This window comes from Musca vetustissima, unplaced genomic scaffold, assembly GCF_032173495.1.
Source record: "Musca vetustissima isolate MV318-11 ecotype Yass unplaced genomic scaffold, APGP_CSIRO_Mvet_v1 utg20051, whole genome shotgun sequence".
NCBI lineage: Eukaryota > Metazoa > Arthropoda > Insecta > Diptera > Muscidae > Musca > Musca vetustissima.
Window position 1 is genome coordinate 211324 of NW_026879680.1, and position 16135 is coordinate 227458.

The 16135-nt window shown below is 37.0% G+C and overlaps 3 protein-coding genes across 3 annotated transcripts; 1 reads left to right on the forward strand and 2 right to left on the reverse strand.

Annotated features, from left to right (window-relative positions):
- Window positions 1-2176: 2176 nt before the first annotated feature.
- LOC133324725 (mediator of RNA polymerase II transcription subunit 30) lies at window positions 2177-4494 on the reverse strand. The gene is made up of 3 exons (XM_061533563.1): window positions 3980-4494; window positions 3607-3877; window positions 2177-2407 (listed from the first exon to the last, which is right to left on the reverse strand). The coding sequence occupies exons 1-3, from the start codon at window positions 4490-4492 to the stop codon at window positions 2184-2186; spliced, it is 1008 nt and encodes a 335-aa protein (XP_061389547.1). The 5' UTR covers window positions 4493-4494; the 3' UTR covers window positions 2177-2183.
- A 754-nt stretch (window positions 4495-5248) lies between these two features.
- LOC133324728 (unconventional prefoldin RPB5 interactor-like protein) lies at window positions 5249-8189 on the forward strand. The gene is made up of 5 exons (XM_061533567.1): window positions 5249-5278; window positions 5338-5636; window positions 5698-7153; window positions 7839-7994; window positions 8055-8189. Exons 1-5 carry the CDS (start codon window positions 5249-5251, stop codon window positions 8187-8189), a joined length of 2076 nt encoding a protein of 691 aa, XP_061389551.1.
- Window positions 8190-8371: 182 nt separating this feature from the next.
- LOC133324719 (RNA polymerase II subunit A C-terminal domain phosphatase) lies at window positions 8372-15864 on the reverse strand. The gene is made up of 8 exons (XM_061533558.1): window positions 15557-15864; window positions 15295-15388; window positions 11569-12005; window positions 11328-11509; window positions 10459-11241; window positions 9058-9459; window positions 8782-8988; window positions 8372-8717 (listed from the first exon to the last, which is right to left on the reverse strand). The coding sequence occupies exons 1-8, from the start codon at window positions 15862-15864 to the stop codon at window positions 8572-8574; spliced, it is 2559 nt and encodes an 852-aa protein (XP_061389542.1). The 3' UTR covers window positions 8372-8571.
- Window positions 15865-16135: the final 271 nt, after the last annotated feature.

Consider the following 16135-nt stretch of genomic DNA (forward strand, 5'->3'; position numbering starts at 1 on the left):
AACAAGAAACTAATAACAAATATTAAGGAGGAAGGTAAGAATAGTTTCGGTGGCTAAAAGGGAAGAAAAACATATTACTTGTTAAAACGGCGTATACATTAGAACTTTTTAACGGGTTAACTTTATGAGGATTTATTTGACGTATTAGCAAAGGACAATTGAAACCCACTGGGTTAACGAAATCCGGTTAAATGTTAACGTAATATATGGTTGCACTTTCCTAACCACTTTACGTTTCTAATGATATTGATTAGGTTTCTAAAGATATAGTTGAAAAGAAGAGACGGTGGAAAGTGAGCACCCACTTGTACTAGACAGCAACACAGGAGATGCTCAACTGTCCCCGTCTCCTCCTCGTCAGCACAGAGTCTGCAGCAATCAGTAACATCATGGTCCCATTTACTGGTAAAGGCCCTGATATTGCAATGGCCAGTAATGACTCCTGGCATTACTCTTATTTCAGCTTTGCTCAGGTTCAACAGTGAGTTTGTTCTCTTGGTTGACAGAGTCGGCCACATAAATCTTGACACATTGCAAATAGGTTCGTGGTGTCAGACTTCAATGGCTCGTTCGTCGAAGCACTCCTCAAAGTTCCGAAAAATATGACAGATGGATGGTTTGATTGAGACATCGATTGCTAGATCTGTAGATTGAGATCCTCGTCTACCTAATTCGTCTGTTTTTTCATTACCCATGATGTCACGGTGTCCTGGTACCCAACACAGCCGATAACTGTAAATGAGTGTTTCAAAAACTGTTCTACACTCGAGGACGACCTCAAATGTGATATTACAGGATTTGATGGCTTTTAGAGCCGCCTAACTATCCACAAAGATAGTCACCGGCTCAACGATCTCCGCATCCAGACTTTTTATCAATTGCTCTGCATTCCAAATAGCGAAAATTTCAGCTTGGAAAACACTACAAAACTTTGTTCAGAATTTACGGTACACGCAAATTCTGCTTTGCTCTGTTCGTTGAAAACAATTTTGTTAACATTTAATTTTAAAACTATTCCTTTTTTCCAATTAACTCCTCTCCTCCTTGGCTCACGTCCTATTTGTTGTTAGAAAAAAAACTATTCCTTTTACTGACACACAGCCGGCTTTTGTTTACAAACCTGTTGCTTTAATTTGTTCAAGTGAAGTTTAATTTTTAATTTTTGCAATTTGTATAATAAAATATATAAAAAATAATAAAATATTAAAAAATTCTTTAAAATGTAAACACTTTTGACGTTTCTTTCTTTTTGATTTTAATTCGCATATTTGGCAAAGAAAAATTTGCTAGTTGAAAAGCAAGCGAAAACAAAAAAATGCAAAATAACAATTTGCCTGTGGAAAAGGGGACCAATTGATATTAAAAACGACGTAAACTTTTCAAATAGTGACATCTATATTTGAAAATTTGAGTTTGGTATTGGTTGAAAAATTGTTTGCAGAAAAGTAATTTTCTGCATACTTTTGGGCGCCAATTATCCTGGACATCAATTCACCGTAAATTTGTTCGCTCTTCCCTTTAAAGTTTTTCTGAGCCAGAAGTAGAACTGAAATGAATTTGAAAGCGAAAAAATCCGTCTTGGAGAAAAATTTGTTAGTTAGGGAGTGGGAGAAGATCGGCCAGTAAGTTAATTCATAGAGAAAACAGCTGTTCTATTATGATTGGATTCAATTTTTTGCCGAGGCGGAAACTAATTATTTTTATTTATTTATTTAAAACTCGAAATATCTTTCAAAAACGTAATAATAGTAATGTTCTCGTATATTTTGGTTCGAATAAAAATATTCAAAATACTTGAAAATAATCTTTGTTTATTTAATCTTCAAATAATAAGTTTGACAGACAATGAAGACTTCGAATTCACCTCTCTGGTAAACTTATAAAAAACCTCGCGCGAAACAATTAGTTTCCGCCTCGACAAAAAATTGAATCCAAACGTAATAGTGCAGCTGTTTTCTCTATGAATTCACTTACTGGCCGACCAAATATAGGTTTTGCTATATGCTTTTCTTGGCATTGAATTGTTACATATACTGTTTATTTCAATTTACATTAAAATATTGGACAATATCCTTAATAAATTATAATATAACGATAGTTAGCTTTCTTCTGAATTATACATATCATCCAAAATACCTTTCCATTAAATCTATGATTAGTTTTAATAAATAGTTTTACGTTATTTAAGATCTTCTCATTGAGAGCATGGTATTAATTTCCCATACTATAATCCTTGTACGATCAATAATTTCTCTCAGTTGACGATTTTTTAATTTCACAGTGTCGATTAGCTCCTGATTTTCTTGTAAGGCTTTGCGATATTCTTCACATTGTGTAGCCTCCAGATTGCGATGTTCCGTTTCGTCTTTATAGGGTATTAAACTTTCAACATGTGCATATTCCATGCCTAAAAATAAAAAAAAAAAAAAATATCAGTTAATAATGAGCAGTAGAAATATAAAATACGATTATAAGGAAACTCAACAGGTTGTTTGTATGCAAATTATTCGACTAATAGTACGTTTACATTTAACCAGATTTTCCTGAACGTTAACCCAGTGGGTTTCAATTGTCAATTCCTTTGCATACATGTCAAATAAATCCTCATAAAGTAGGATAACCCGCTAAAAAGTTCTAATGTATATGCCGTTTAAGAAACTTTTTATTGGGAGCTACTTATTGTAATTAATCCCAATTCCCCATCGTTGGATATCGCCTACCTCGCAGTTTGCCATTGAAGTTTATTGTCGGCTAGTGCCGACACAGGACCTGTTGGAGTCAGACTTGTAGTCGGACTGTCAATAAGGTCTACGCTTCTTTCTTTAAGGCTACAACATTCCCCTGTGTAGACTTGGCCGGAATCACAGAGGTGTCCAGCTCATCATCAGTCAGGGTAAGATTTAGTAGCAGTTCTCCCGGAAGCGTTTCCCAACATTGCTCTTCCGGTACAAGTCTGTCTAACTGGTCGACGATTTCCCTACTCTGCTCCTCTAAACTATCGTGGATAGCGTTAAAGGTCCCGTGTAGGTCATCCCCTCCCAGAACTACAGTCCTGTAAGTCATAGACTGATTTGCATCAGTTTTACCCTTACCAATTGAATTGCCGGTTCGTCAACGTTATTTGGATTTGAAATGTATGTGCTTGTAGCAGATACAGTTGCAGGTGCCAAGGCATCCATCCAGCTGGCGCTTGATTTCAACGTCATGTGGCTTTTGATCTCACCAACTATTGCCGTCGGTATTGGGTTATTAACTCCCCGTAACTTTATTCCTCTTATTCTTCTTAACTATCGTTGTTTATTAATTTAATGGCACTACCCCGATCCATTTTGGTTTCCACGAAGTCCATTGAAATAGATCAGTTTCACCCTGCACAGCGTGGAGACCCCCTTCCCAACCGTCACTTGGAAAGACGTTGGAGATTCGAAACTCCTCCTTGAGTATTAAGAATTACTCTTAAGGACAGGCGGAAAACTCAGACATTTTTTTTAATTAAAATTATGTGAATTTCGTGTAACCAACGGAGAGTGTAAACTAGACTTAAGCCAATAAATTTCCAATAGTGACCGTAAACATTTGGAAACTAGGTAAAAATGCCAATCCTACCTTGTGGATAACCATCACTGCATCGTTCATAGATTAGACGCATACGCTTGAACAGCAGGCGTATGGTGCGAAAGTGTTCTTGAACTTTTTTAACAGTGCCATTGTCCCGGCTGGTTGTTGGTTGTATGACCTTGAGAGCGGTGAAAATTTCCTGGAATCTTGAAGTAATATCTTGTACGGTTTCTTGTCCCACACGTGATAGCGTTACAATATTAATTTCCTTGTGTGGCTGTTGGGAAATTGACAGCATGTTATTTGATGCTTGAGGTTGCTGCTGTTGTTGTTGTTGTTGCGGTTGTCCTGTATTTTGCATCATCTGTGGTAACTGCTGTTGTTGTTGTTGCTGCTGAGGCATTTGTTGCTGTTGTGGAACTTGTTGCTGCTGTTGTTGTTGTTGCTGAGCCATCATGGCCATGGCAGCAACATTGGGAACATTTTGCATATGTGAAGCCTGTTGTTGCTGTTGCATACCAACATTAGGTTGTTGCATTGCTGGAGACAGCTGGGGTTGTTGTTGCATCATACCACCACCTAGTGAAGCTTGTGGTACTCCACCACTACCCATACCAACATGACCCATTCCCATGCCCATTTGGGGTCCACCTACACCGCCCATTTGCTGTTGTTGCTGCATTTGTTGTTGTTGTTGCATTAGCTGCTGTTGGACATGTGATGGCGATTGCATTCCAACGGGATTCATTCCGCCACCACCGCCGGACATTCCTTGCATTGGATTACCCTGTTGTGGCATCATGCCGGCACCAGCCTGTCCATACATTTGCATTTGATTCATCATTTGTTGTTGCTGCTGTTGTTGTTGAGGATTAAATTGGCCGCGATGACCCCCCATCGGGTTGTTATAGCCACCAGGATATTGACCGGACATTTTTCGAACACGGGTATTCTCGACGAAATAATTGTTTGCAACAACTGACTTGTATCGTTCCGGACGAGCTGGTTCAACGGCATTATTCCGCTAAGGGAATGAACGGAAATAGGTCCGGCTGCATGGGTTCACATAGTTCCACCAGTCGTATTATCAAAATTGAACATAATTTAATTCATCATCAGTCGTTAACAGAAAAGATGAAATTTTTATTTTTGAACTTAAATTGTTCCGCAAAGATACTCTCTTCGAGCAAAAAGTGATCCTTTGGATTCAAAATTTGGAAGATTTTCAACTAAATGGACCTTGGTTTAAGCGTTTGACACTGGTTGCCGGATCTGTTTTCATATATTAAAAGAAATGTGAATCAAGAAACTCTTTTCCGGAACGAGCAGGAAAAACGTTGAACCATGGCCTATAAATAAGGTCACCAAGGGAGACCAGCTGATTATCGATACCTCTCAAGTTTGCTGTCAAAATGCATTATTGTGAATTGACTTCTATTATGAAAAAGTAAACAAAGTTGAAATTTTTGACATTAGACTTGAGAAAAAACAGCTGTTTTCCGATTTCGATTGCTATCTTGGTTACCTTATTAATATATCTTGCGTTGAACCGCTTCCGAAAGCACCATGCCTAGTTCCGTTCGTTCCTTTTTTTGAAACATTTCCTATGAACATGTTTAGTTTTGTTTAATTTTGTCCAAATTAACAACGTGTGCCGGTGGGCACTGGAAAAATATCCACAAAATACAACATGAATAAACGTGAAGATGCCTTGATAGAGGTATGTTTCATAAAATCCACCATCTGATCCCAATAAATAAAATTTTACTTCTCCTAAAGGCTATACAAAAGAATGCCGAAGAAACTGAACGCTGGAGGACGTATCTAAAGGAAAATGAGACGGCCAAAGAGAATTTGGCAATGTTCCAGAAACGCTACACCGTTGAGGTAATGGTGCCGGTGGGCAAGAAAGCCCTAATGCCTGGACATCTAATACACACAAATGAAGTGTTGGTTGGTCACTATCAAGGATACTTTTCAAAATGTTCGGCACACACGGCGGGTCAGATATGTGATTTGCGCATTAAAACCGCCAAGGAACACTTAAAGAAATTGGAAACCGAATTGGAGATGTGGCAGTAAGTAAAACGGGAAAATATTGGATAATGATTTCTAGGAATAATACTTGTTTGCCTTTAGAAACAAGTTGGAAAAACCTTATGTCGAAGGTGTAGTGCCAAGTGGTGAGGAACGTGAAATCATCGAAGACTTTGATGAGGAAAAAGAAAAGCTTTGGAAGGAACAACACAAAATACGAGTACGTGAGGCGAAGCAACAGGAAAAATTGGAACGTGAAAAGGAATTGGCCAAGGAACAACAAAAATCCAAAGAAAATGAAACTAAAGAAAAATCCGATGAGGAAATATTTAAAATGTTGGAGGAAGCTGAAATCATGGAAGAGTTGGAACAGGAATTGGAAAATTTGGAAGTTGATGAGGTCAATGATGAAACCATAAGGAAACTAATGTCTGGAGAAATGCATTTGCCACCGGAAAAGAAAAGAGTGGCGCATGATCTAGCCAAGAAAGAGGAAACCGAAAAGAAAAAGGATGAAAAGAAAGAAGAAAATGAAAATGTTGAAGGAGCCACTCTACAAACAAATATTGTCAAGAAAACATCCCTGAAAAGTAATAAGGTTATGGCAACAAATAATAATGTGGTTCCCAATCCGGAAATAAGCGTAGAAAACGCTGATGACGATGAAGAACCCCTGCCGGAAGAAGTGAGAATTATCAAAGAACAGGCCAAATTTCTCGACAATGAAGATCAAATTGGTTTCTATGAATATCAAATTGAAATAATACGACAAAAGATCAGATCTTTGTCATTACGCAGTGAAGAGGATGTCAATGAAAAGGTGCGACTACTAACCGTATTAGATCATATGGAGGAGTTGTTGGATTTTGCTGAAACAGCAGCCGGTAATGAAGAATTAGAATTGGCTGAAAAGCAAGAAGAGGAATCGGAAAAAGAATCAAAGAAGGAAGAGGAGGCACATAACGATAAGGAAAGTGCCAAAAGTACACAAAAGAGAAGAATCTCCTTTGCCGCCGAAGATCAAACATTGGAATTTTGTAAAAACGAGGCAGTTACACAAATGTTACCCAAGCGAGACATTATTCGTTTAGATGATGATGACGATCTGACTAAAGCAAAAGATAAGGAAAATATTCCTCCTGTTGCTGCCTCGCCCGATAAAAAAGATTTAATAAAAGCCAGAGTAGAACAAAATTTCCAATTTGCTTCGGAAACCCAAAGTAAACAAGATTTTGATTTGGTTAATAAGATATTGGAAACTTCGATGGGTAAAATTAATACGCTGCATATAAAATTTAAACATTCCCCTGCCTCTCCTTCTTCTTCTCAGAGTGATAAAGTGTCAAACACAATAATGGAAAATGTCGATAATAGAGATAGTGAAATTCCTGGAAGTCCAGCGGATTTTTACGATTTATATTTAAAATCATTGGAAGGCCAACAGGAAGAGCAACCATCCACGTTGTTCATTAACAGCTATGAGGGTGAGGATAAAGTTAAGATTCCAGTTTTAAAAGAATCGGATCGTCAACAGGCCTATACAGATCCCAAGGCAGAGGTGAGTTTGATAAAAAAAATCAGGTTGCTCTATGTAATGAAGACAAATGTGTATCTAGAATTAGTATACACCTTGAACGGCTTCTCATGGAGGTCTTCCATTGATTTGAAGAGGCATCAGAATGGCTTCTTAAGAATAATAAACACCTGAAGAAGGTTTGCATAGAATTCAGAACGTCTAAAGAGGTGTTCTACAGAATAAAAGACGTCTGAAGAGGAATTATATTTGATAGAAGGCGATAGAAGGATAGAAGGTTATATGGCATAGAAGACGTATGAAGAGGTTTATAGATTAAAAGACGTTTGAAGAGGACTTTTATAGGCAATTAAACGTCTAAAGGATAGAAGACGTCCGAAGAGGTTATCCATAGGATAGAAGACTAAGAGAATATAATAATCCTAGGAGGTTCTTGCCTTGTCCCGAAGAGATCTTCTAAAGAATAGAAAACGTCTGAAGTGGGCATCTAAAGACATATTCTGTAGAATAGGTTTCTGAAGGGTTTTTATAGAATATAAAAATATAGATAAAGGATCGTTGACTAAAGAGGTCTTCTGTAGAATAGATCTCTGTAGGTTTTTTTATAGAATATAAGAATCCTAGGAGATTCTTGCATTTTCACAAGGAAAGAATTGTGTCCATTGCGTCCCTTATCCTTATTTTAATCTGAAATTGTTTCCTTTTTTAGTTTTCAAATCCAAAATCAATATTGAGAAATAAATCTGCTGTGGACAAGGAAAATCAAAGCAATGCTGCAGAAACGGAGCAAGTCGATAAAAAGAAAAAACCAAAAAAGAAAAGGACACCGAAAGAGGAAGAGGAGTTCTTAAGTGCCTATTATAAGGTAATTTAAGCCGACAATATGGTTCTAAAATGTGTATTAATTTCTCTCATATTCTTATAGGTTATGAATGATGTTGTGGAAAAGCCAATAACAGAACCAGAACCTTTGCCTGAGGGTAAATTTGTTGATGCCCATGCGCCCAAACGTAGGGTGAGCCGTTTTAAGCAAATGCGTCAGGGAACTGAAAAAACATAAATTTTTTCTTCCAAATAAAAAAACATTTTGTTTTCAAAAAACAACATAAAAACCCACTATAGAATTAACATCTCTACTATAATTTATTTTTTAATATTTATAATTTGTTTTTCGTTTTTTAGCAAATAAATTGAAAACTGAAAAATATTCTCAAGTCATTCTCAACATCAATTTTAAGAGTAAACATAAAAACTATCAGTTTTAAAAGATAACTTTGTTACATACACAACTTTTCTTATTTATACAATTTCCTCATCAGTGTATAAATTTAAAATTGTTTTATATATATAATAGATTAGCTTAAATTATAGTAACTTATTATATTAAAAAAATAATAATAACTATTAACTTAAAGCGTACAGTTTGTATTAGCGCTGCACTTCTAATCTTCAAGACCTAAAAATTCTCTTTCTAAAGCGGCACCCATCATATTCCAATCGCCATCATCTTCTTCATCGGGATTGTTGTCATCACTACCGTCATTGGAGTCGGAATTGCCAATATCCAAATCAGATGGCAAATCTTCACCTGGAAAAGAAATAAATTTGATTTGAAATTCTTTATGGGGCTAAAATTCAAGGGAACTTCTTACCCCTTCTAAATTTCTCACTGGGCATTTCCTCTTCTTCCTCATCCTCTTCATCCTCACTGGAAGTCTTATCATCCAAATCTTCACCGCGGGCAACTTTAGCTGGCAATGCTCCCACCGAATCGGGTTGTGTAAAGAATTTGCGTGTCCTCTCCTCTTCGTTTTCTTCACGTTTACGTTTTCTCAATGTCTTATCGACGGGAGGATTCTCTGCAATACAAAAAAATGTTTTTTAATATTGCAAGAATTTCTATCAGTCCAAAATTTAAATCTACTTACCAATATTAACATGTTCATCTTCTGATGATGAATCTGAATCGAAAAATTGATCAAATTCTTGATTCATATCGGCCAAATCGGCATTCGAAAATGACAATAGCGGATTGATGGTATCAATAAATTTTTCCGGTTCCGAGGCATTCTGTTGTGCTGAACTTGAGGAAGATATTTCCGATTTATCACTGTAATTGACCACATGTTCCGGACTATGACAATGTGCTGGTGGCTGACGTTGTTTGCTGCGTACTTTACGATCGAGTGGGAACAGCTTCTCTTCAACATGTTCCCATCGTTCGGCACAGGACCACAACCAATTAACATTGACGATTTTAATGCGGGGATTCTTTTTGGCGGCATTTACCTTAAAGGTACCAGCAGTAACGGCTACCAAGTGGGTAGTATCTGAGGAGAGAAAAGGGTATACATTAAAAAAGGGTTGCCATACTAGCAACATTATCAAAGAAAACAAATGAATACACAATGGAAAAAACTCCGCGTTTTAGGTGTAGATCGGGTTGACTGAACTGGAATCCATAACGTAGTTTAACAGTTTAATACATTTTAGTAGCGATAACGATTTTCCGGTATATAGTGATACACTTTATAAGGCACGGAGCGAAACTGATTACACGGATGGTGAGAAGAGGCCCATAGAGAAGCGAAACTGGTTACACGGATGTAGAGAAGGGGTATTACATTCATCATAGGGGCGGAATCGGTTATTCGGTTTACCGATCATACGGATAGGAATCGCTAAACAGGCCCATAGAGGAGCGAAACTGGTTACACGGATGTAGAGAAGAGGTATCGAATTCATCATAGGAGCGGAATCGGTTATTCGGTTTAAAATTAAATATGCATATTGCCGTACCAAATTAGTTTTTTGATAAACGGATTTAGGAAAACCTGTTGTACCGAATCGAGCTTAGGTAGCGGTTACAGTTACCCGAGTTTTAGAACCGGTTGTATGTACGCAACTCCACATTAATTTTCCTATATTACTGATCGATTCACTTAAAGCGGTTCCGATGACTGCAATGGTTCATGCCTAACTAACCGGTCCACATGTTCCGGTTCGTAGGGTTATAAATTAGTTCCACTGTTATCTTTATGAAGAATTTTCGTTGATTATCGAACAAAAATTTGGTCCGTACCATTGATAAAATTAGTTATACGGATTTAGCAGATCCTGTTGTACCGAGCGGATCCGGTTACTCGAGTTTAAGAACCGGTTGTATGTACACAACTCCATATTAAATTTCTTATATTACGGATCAATTTAGTTTAATCGGTTCTGATGACAACAATGATTCATGCCTAACTCACATGTTCCGGTTCGTATGGTTATAAATTAGTTCCACTGTTATCTTCTTATTTAGAATGAAAATAAATTAAACCAACCTGCATTAATGTTCTGTGACACCTCCGCGCCCAAACTTTTTGCAATAAAATAGGCTCGCGATTGTTGCAATTTCATATTTGTCGGCACCAAACCGGAAAATACCAAATGACAATTACGCAATACTTCCGAACGTATTTTCGGTACGATTATTTTTAAGTCGGGTATTTCTTTTGTCTCATCGTAAATGCTATAGAAGCGAGCATGAATCTGCTTTAATATGACTTCCAAATGTAATAGATAATCATCGGGATCTTCGATTTCTATTTGTTGTGCGGGATCTTGTGGTGCTTTAAATTTGGGCGATTTTTCTTCGGCTGGCGGGGGGTCGACAACGTCTTTCGGCGTACCTGTTGTTGTTGTTGCAATTTGCACCTCTTTTTCAACCTTTTCGGTAACTTCCGCCGCTTCGGAATTTTCTTTTTCGATTGCTTCTTTTGTTGGATTTTCCGTTGTTGGCGGACTTTCTGCAGTTCCTGGTGTTGCTGCTGCTGCATTTGGGGTTTCTTCTACCTCTACTTCTTCTGAAGCCTGAATATCAGGCATATCTGTATCAACTTTTGATAATGTTTCAGTTGGGGTGGTATCATCTTCTTTAATCGAGGCAGATGGGTCATCTACATCTTTAGGATCTTCTGCGGATTTCGTTTCCATGTTATCGGTTTTTGTTTCCATTTCATTGGTTTTTGTTTCCGCTCCATCGGTTTTTATTTCCTTTTCAGTGGATGTTGCCTCAGAAGTTGGGGATTTCTCATTATCCTTTGCACCGGATTTTTCTTTATCTTCTGTGCTAAGATTTTCAATATCTAAAAAATTTTTTTTAATTAAAAAAATGAAGTTTTAAAAATTGTATTTTAAAGAATTTACTTACCTTTGAAATCCACACCTTCACCATCCAATTCATGCTTGGACAAACCTGGCGGAGCATTGATATCGCCAGTGTGTTGGAAAAAATGATAGGGCTTAACTTGAATGAGATTTGAAGCCATATTCCAAACATCTTCACGATCATCAATGATGCAGACCATCGAATCGCCATTGGGAAACAGGGCCCTATTTCAAAAGAGATTTATTATCATGTTTCAAATTTTTATTAACTTTTCATTACTCACTTCAAATTATCCGTTTTGCTGGTGGCATTAAAACACTCATCTCTCGACAGAATACGATGTGAAAAGAATTTACCCTCCGGATCCAAAAGTTGGGCAATCATATGGGCATAATTGCGTGCACCAAATGTACAAATATGCAATTCATAATATTTGGACATTCTCTCTAAGAACTCGGGTGTTCCGGGCCGTAAACGTGTATGATACCATGGCGACTGGGGGCCATACAATTGAAAATGATATATACCTTTTATGTTATTAGGTACATTATCGTTGGTTGTGTGTATAACCGTCTGATCCAAATCAACCAGTAGCACAAGTTTGCGATCCTGCAGCAAACGTCGTGTATCATCGTGTCCCAATTTTTGTGCTAGTTTTTGTGTTACTTTTAAATCGGGTATGGAATGAACCATGGGTACAGAGGCCTCAGATACATTGCCCTGATTATTGAAAATGTGAAAATATTTAATAAAAAACGTATATTGAAATAAATTAAAATACATATATAGAAGTAAAATCTTTGAGAAAATACGGCAGGGAACTTCAAAATACCTATAAGGTTAGGAACTTCAAAATACATAAAATATTAGTTATACCAAAATGTGGACATACATTGACAAATTTTACCTCGTTTTTTTTTTGTCAATGTAAACCCCAAAATAGGAAATATAGGTTTTGATCTCAAATTTTAACAATTTTTGAATCCTTAAAATACCAAATTGAAAATTTTGTCTGGGGCCTAAAACGGGGCATGGTATCTTATCTGTGAGGATTGAGGCGATTACAGCCACTGAGATAAAATCCTTAAATATTCCGAAAATCGATGGTACTCCTATAACCTATTTGCAATATCAAATATCGTAGAGTAGTACCAATATATGCCCGATCCTAACCTATTAAAATCATCATTTGAAGACGCTATATATATCAATATATTGTGCAATAAATATAAATAATACAGGCAAAAACGGTAGTACTCCCGGAAAGGTCATTCCAAGAGCTATCCAAAAACGCTTTAACTGGAAATTATCTATTTTTTATACCCTCCACCATCGTATGGAGGGTATATTAATTTTATCATTCCGTTCGTAGTTCATCGAAATATAAATTTCCGACCATATAAAGTATATATATTCTTGATCAGGTTTGTTCATCGCTCGTCGAAATATTAATTTCCGCTCATCGAAATATTAATTTCCGACCCTATAAAGTATATATATTCTTGATCAGGGTAAAATTCTAAGACGATCTAGCAATGTTCGCCAGTCCGTTTGTTGTAAGCACGCTATCTTCTATAGGAATTGCATTTGCATAGATTCATATTTTGTCTGCAGGCAGGTCAAGTTCGAAGATGGGCTATATCGGTCCACGTTTAGGCATAGCCCACATATAGGGGTACCGCCCAATTTTCGATATTTTGGTTTTGTACATTAGTTTTTTTCGGTACCAAATGTCTTCACTAAAAATTATAAATATCGGTCCATTTTTTCTGATAGCCCCCATATAACGGTACCCTCCAAATATGAGGGTTTTAAGGGTGTTTTTAAACAGAATTCGCAGAAATTTGGTACAATGGGTTCTTATTAGGCACCATATTTCTTCACTAAAAATTATAAATATAGGTACATTTTTTGGGTAGCCCCGATATAAGTTCACCCACCAATTTTCAGTATTTTTGGGCTTCTTGAGCGCGCATTTCAACCGAATTCGCTGAAATTTTGCACATTGGGTTCTTATTGGGCACCAAATTTCTTCACTAAATTTATAAATATAGGTAAATTTTTCGGGTACCCAATTTACTTTTTTTGGGAGTTTTAAGCGCGTTTTTAACCCGAATTCGCTGCTATTTGGTACAATGGGTTATTATTGGGTACCAAATTTCTCCACTAAAAAAATTATAAATATCCGTCCATTTTCTGGTAGCCTCCATATAACTGTACCCTCCTAATTTACGGTATTTTGGTGTTTTAAACGCGTTTTAAGGTGAATTCGCTGAAATTTGGTACATTGTTTTTTTTTTTTTTTTTGGTTACCAAATTTTTTCACTAAAAATTATTAATATACGTAAATTGTTGGGGTAGCCTTCATATAAGGGCACCCCCAATTTTCAATATGTTTGGGTTCTTGAGCGCGCTTTTCAACCGATTTCGCTGAAATATTGTACATTGGGTTCTTTAAGGGTACCAAATGTCTCCACTACAAATTATAAATATCGGCTACTTTTTCTGGAAGCCCCATATAACGGAACCCCCAAATTTACGGTATTTTGGGGGTATTTTGTACATTGGGTCCTTTAAGGGTACCAAATGTCTTTACTACAAATTATAAATATCGGCAACTTTTTCTGGAAGCCCCCATATAACGAAACACCCCAATTTACCGTATTTTGGGGGTTTTAGGCGCGTTTTTAAACCGAATTCGCTGAAATTTGGTACAATGGGTTCTTATTGGGTACCAAATTTCTCCACTAAAAATAATAAATATAAGTCCATTTTTTCGGGTAGCCCCATATAAGAGCACCCCAATTTTCGATATTTTGGGGTTCTTGAGCGCGCTTTTCAACCGACTTCGATGAAATGTTGTACATTGGGTTCATTTAGGGTACCAAATGTCTCCACTACAAATTATAAATATCGGTGCACTTTTTCTGGTATCCCCCAAAAAATGCCCAATTTACGGGGCGTTCTTATTGGACACCAAATTTCTTAACTAAATTTTTTTTCGGGTAGGCCCTATATAACACACCTTCAATTGTCGGTATTTTGGTGTTCTTGAGTGCGTTTTTCAACCGAATTCGCTGTAATTTGGTATTAATATTCGCCCCCTTTTTTTAGGGGTAGTTCTTACATAACCCATATCAAAATAGTAAGCTGATTAGTTCCGTGTGTAGGCGTATTTGAGGATTATAAATTCTACCATGCGTTATTAGTATCAGTCCATGCTTTGGGGTTTTCATTAAATTTGTTGTTACATAAACCGGTTTGTAGAATTATCGGTATAGGTTCACTTTTTGGTATGTTGCGTATATTTTCATTGCAAGTATCTGTCAGTATACCTATGTTAGAGGGTAACATCGATGCTTAAAATGGCACACTAATATGGAACACGGAAGCCCACTAAGAGTACTTTCAGAAAATGCATATTTCATAAAAATTAATTTTGAATTAAAAAAAAATACCAATATGGAATCCGGCATTCAAAAGCCCAATAGGTGTGTTTTTTTCTGAAATTGTTTCCGAACTTCCGGGTCAAATAATCGTGTACGTCCCCCAAGAAAAAAAAACAATTAAAAATAGTTTTCCCAAAGGGGACTTATTAAATGTTTTAACTGTTCGCAGCATTCTCCATTATCCTTCAAAGTGGCAACCCCTTTCCCATTTGTTCAACAATATAACATGGATGTGTTATTTTTGTTTTGTGATATACATTGTGTTATGTTTCCCTCTTCAATTTGTTGTTGTGTTGTTTTGGTAGCGGCCGCTGCTGCTGCCGCTGTTATTGTTGTCTTTGGCCAATACACAACAAAAGTAACAACCACCTCTACTTTCTCCTACCACCACCCCTACTAATATAATGTTGTCATGCAAATCGGTTGGCGATTGTTCGACGGCGCGAAAGCACCGCAAGATGAGTTGAGACCCAAAGAAGGTCGGTCGTTCGGTCACAACATATATTGAAAATAAAGAAAGAATGCAGAGGAGAGAAAAACAAAAAAACAATTATACTTACATTTTCATTTTGGCGCAAATCTGCACCACAATCGGCGCACATGTCTTTAATGACAGTCGTATGAATACATGGCGAGAGTTCCAATAATGGAGTACTATATAATGTATACAGCAGCAGCAACAATAATAACACATGAAAGAAAGAAGAAAAGCAAACAAAAATCATAGCAAAACATAAGCATCAATACAACATTTTGGATCGATAGATACAATTTTCCTTTTTTTTTTTTGTATATAGGTATATGACAACAAACAAAACATACTCAGCCTTAACGATGGCCCCATCCTTGTACAGGCGCTTCTTTACAACACCAACCCTTTGAGCCTTTAGTTTATGAATTGTGGCGTCTGTTGGTTTTGGAGCTGTGGTCTCGCCACTTTTCCCTTTCTCCTTGTCGTCAACATCGTCGTCGTTGCTGGCAAGAGCTTCATATAGCAATATAACTTGAGAGGCGCTAACCGGAAAGCCCTCCCTAACCCTCCAACGATTAATCTTTATGCGTGGATGCTCGGTGGGCGCTTTTATAACGATAGCGCCTTCGTTTGTTTCATCACTTAAAACGTCCGACATTTTTTCGCTGCGTCTTAGAACGGTTTCTCGGTACAAAATTTGCAAAATAATTGCCCGATTTTTCTGTATTTTTTTATTTGTGAGGGAAAAAAATACAACAAAAATTTGTCTCTTCTTCTTCCTTTTGTTTTTGTGTTGCAGGGCTATGGAAATCGAACGACTAACTTTCGAGAATGAAGATGGAATGAAAGAAATCTGAAAATGCCACTAAGCATTCACTTTGCAATGATAGTTCGGGTTATTTACAAACTAGAGATCTATAAATCGATTA

Excerpts from the sequence above, each read along its gene's own strand:
- LOC133324725 (XM_061533563.1), bottom strand. The coding sequence starts at position 4,492 with ATGTCCGGTCAATATCCTGGTGGCTATAACAACCCGATGGGGGGTCAT. Across the intron at positions 3,878-3,979 it reads AACAACAACAGCAGCAACAA|CAACCTCAAGCATCAAATAA; the intron begins GTTCCACAACAG and ends CAACAACAGCAG. Across the intron at positions 2,408-3,606 it reads CAGTGATGGTTATCCACAAG|GCATGGAATATGCACATGTT; the intron begins GTAGGATTGGCA and ends TTTTATTTTTAG.
- LOC133324728 (XM_061533567.1), top strand. The coding sequence starts at position 5,249 with ATGAATAAACGTGAAGATGCCTTGATAGAG. Across the intron at positions 5,637-5,697 it reads ACCGAATTGGAGATGTGGCA|AAACAAGTTGGAAAAACCTT; the intron begins GTAAGTAAAACG and ends GTTTGCCTTTAG. Across the intron at positions 7,154-7,838 it reads ATACAGATCCCAAGGCAGAG|TTTTCAAATCCAAAATCAAT; the intron begins GTGAGTTTGATA and ends TTCCTTTTTTAG.
- LOC133324719 (XM_061533558.1), bottom strand. The coding sequence starts at position 15,864 with ATGTCGGACGTTTTAAGTGATGAAACAAACGAAGGCGCTATCGTTATA. Across the intron at positions 15,389-15,556 it reads GGGGCCATCGTTAAGGCTGA|TACTCCATTATTGGAACTCT; the intron begins GTATGTTTTGTT and ends TACATTATATAG. Across the intron at positions 8,989-9,057 it reads AGATGAACATGTTAATATTG|AGAATCCTCCCGTCGATAAG; the intron begins GTAAGTAGATTT and ends TTTGTATTGCAG.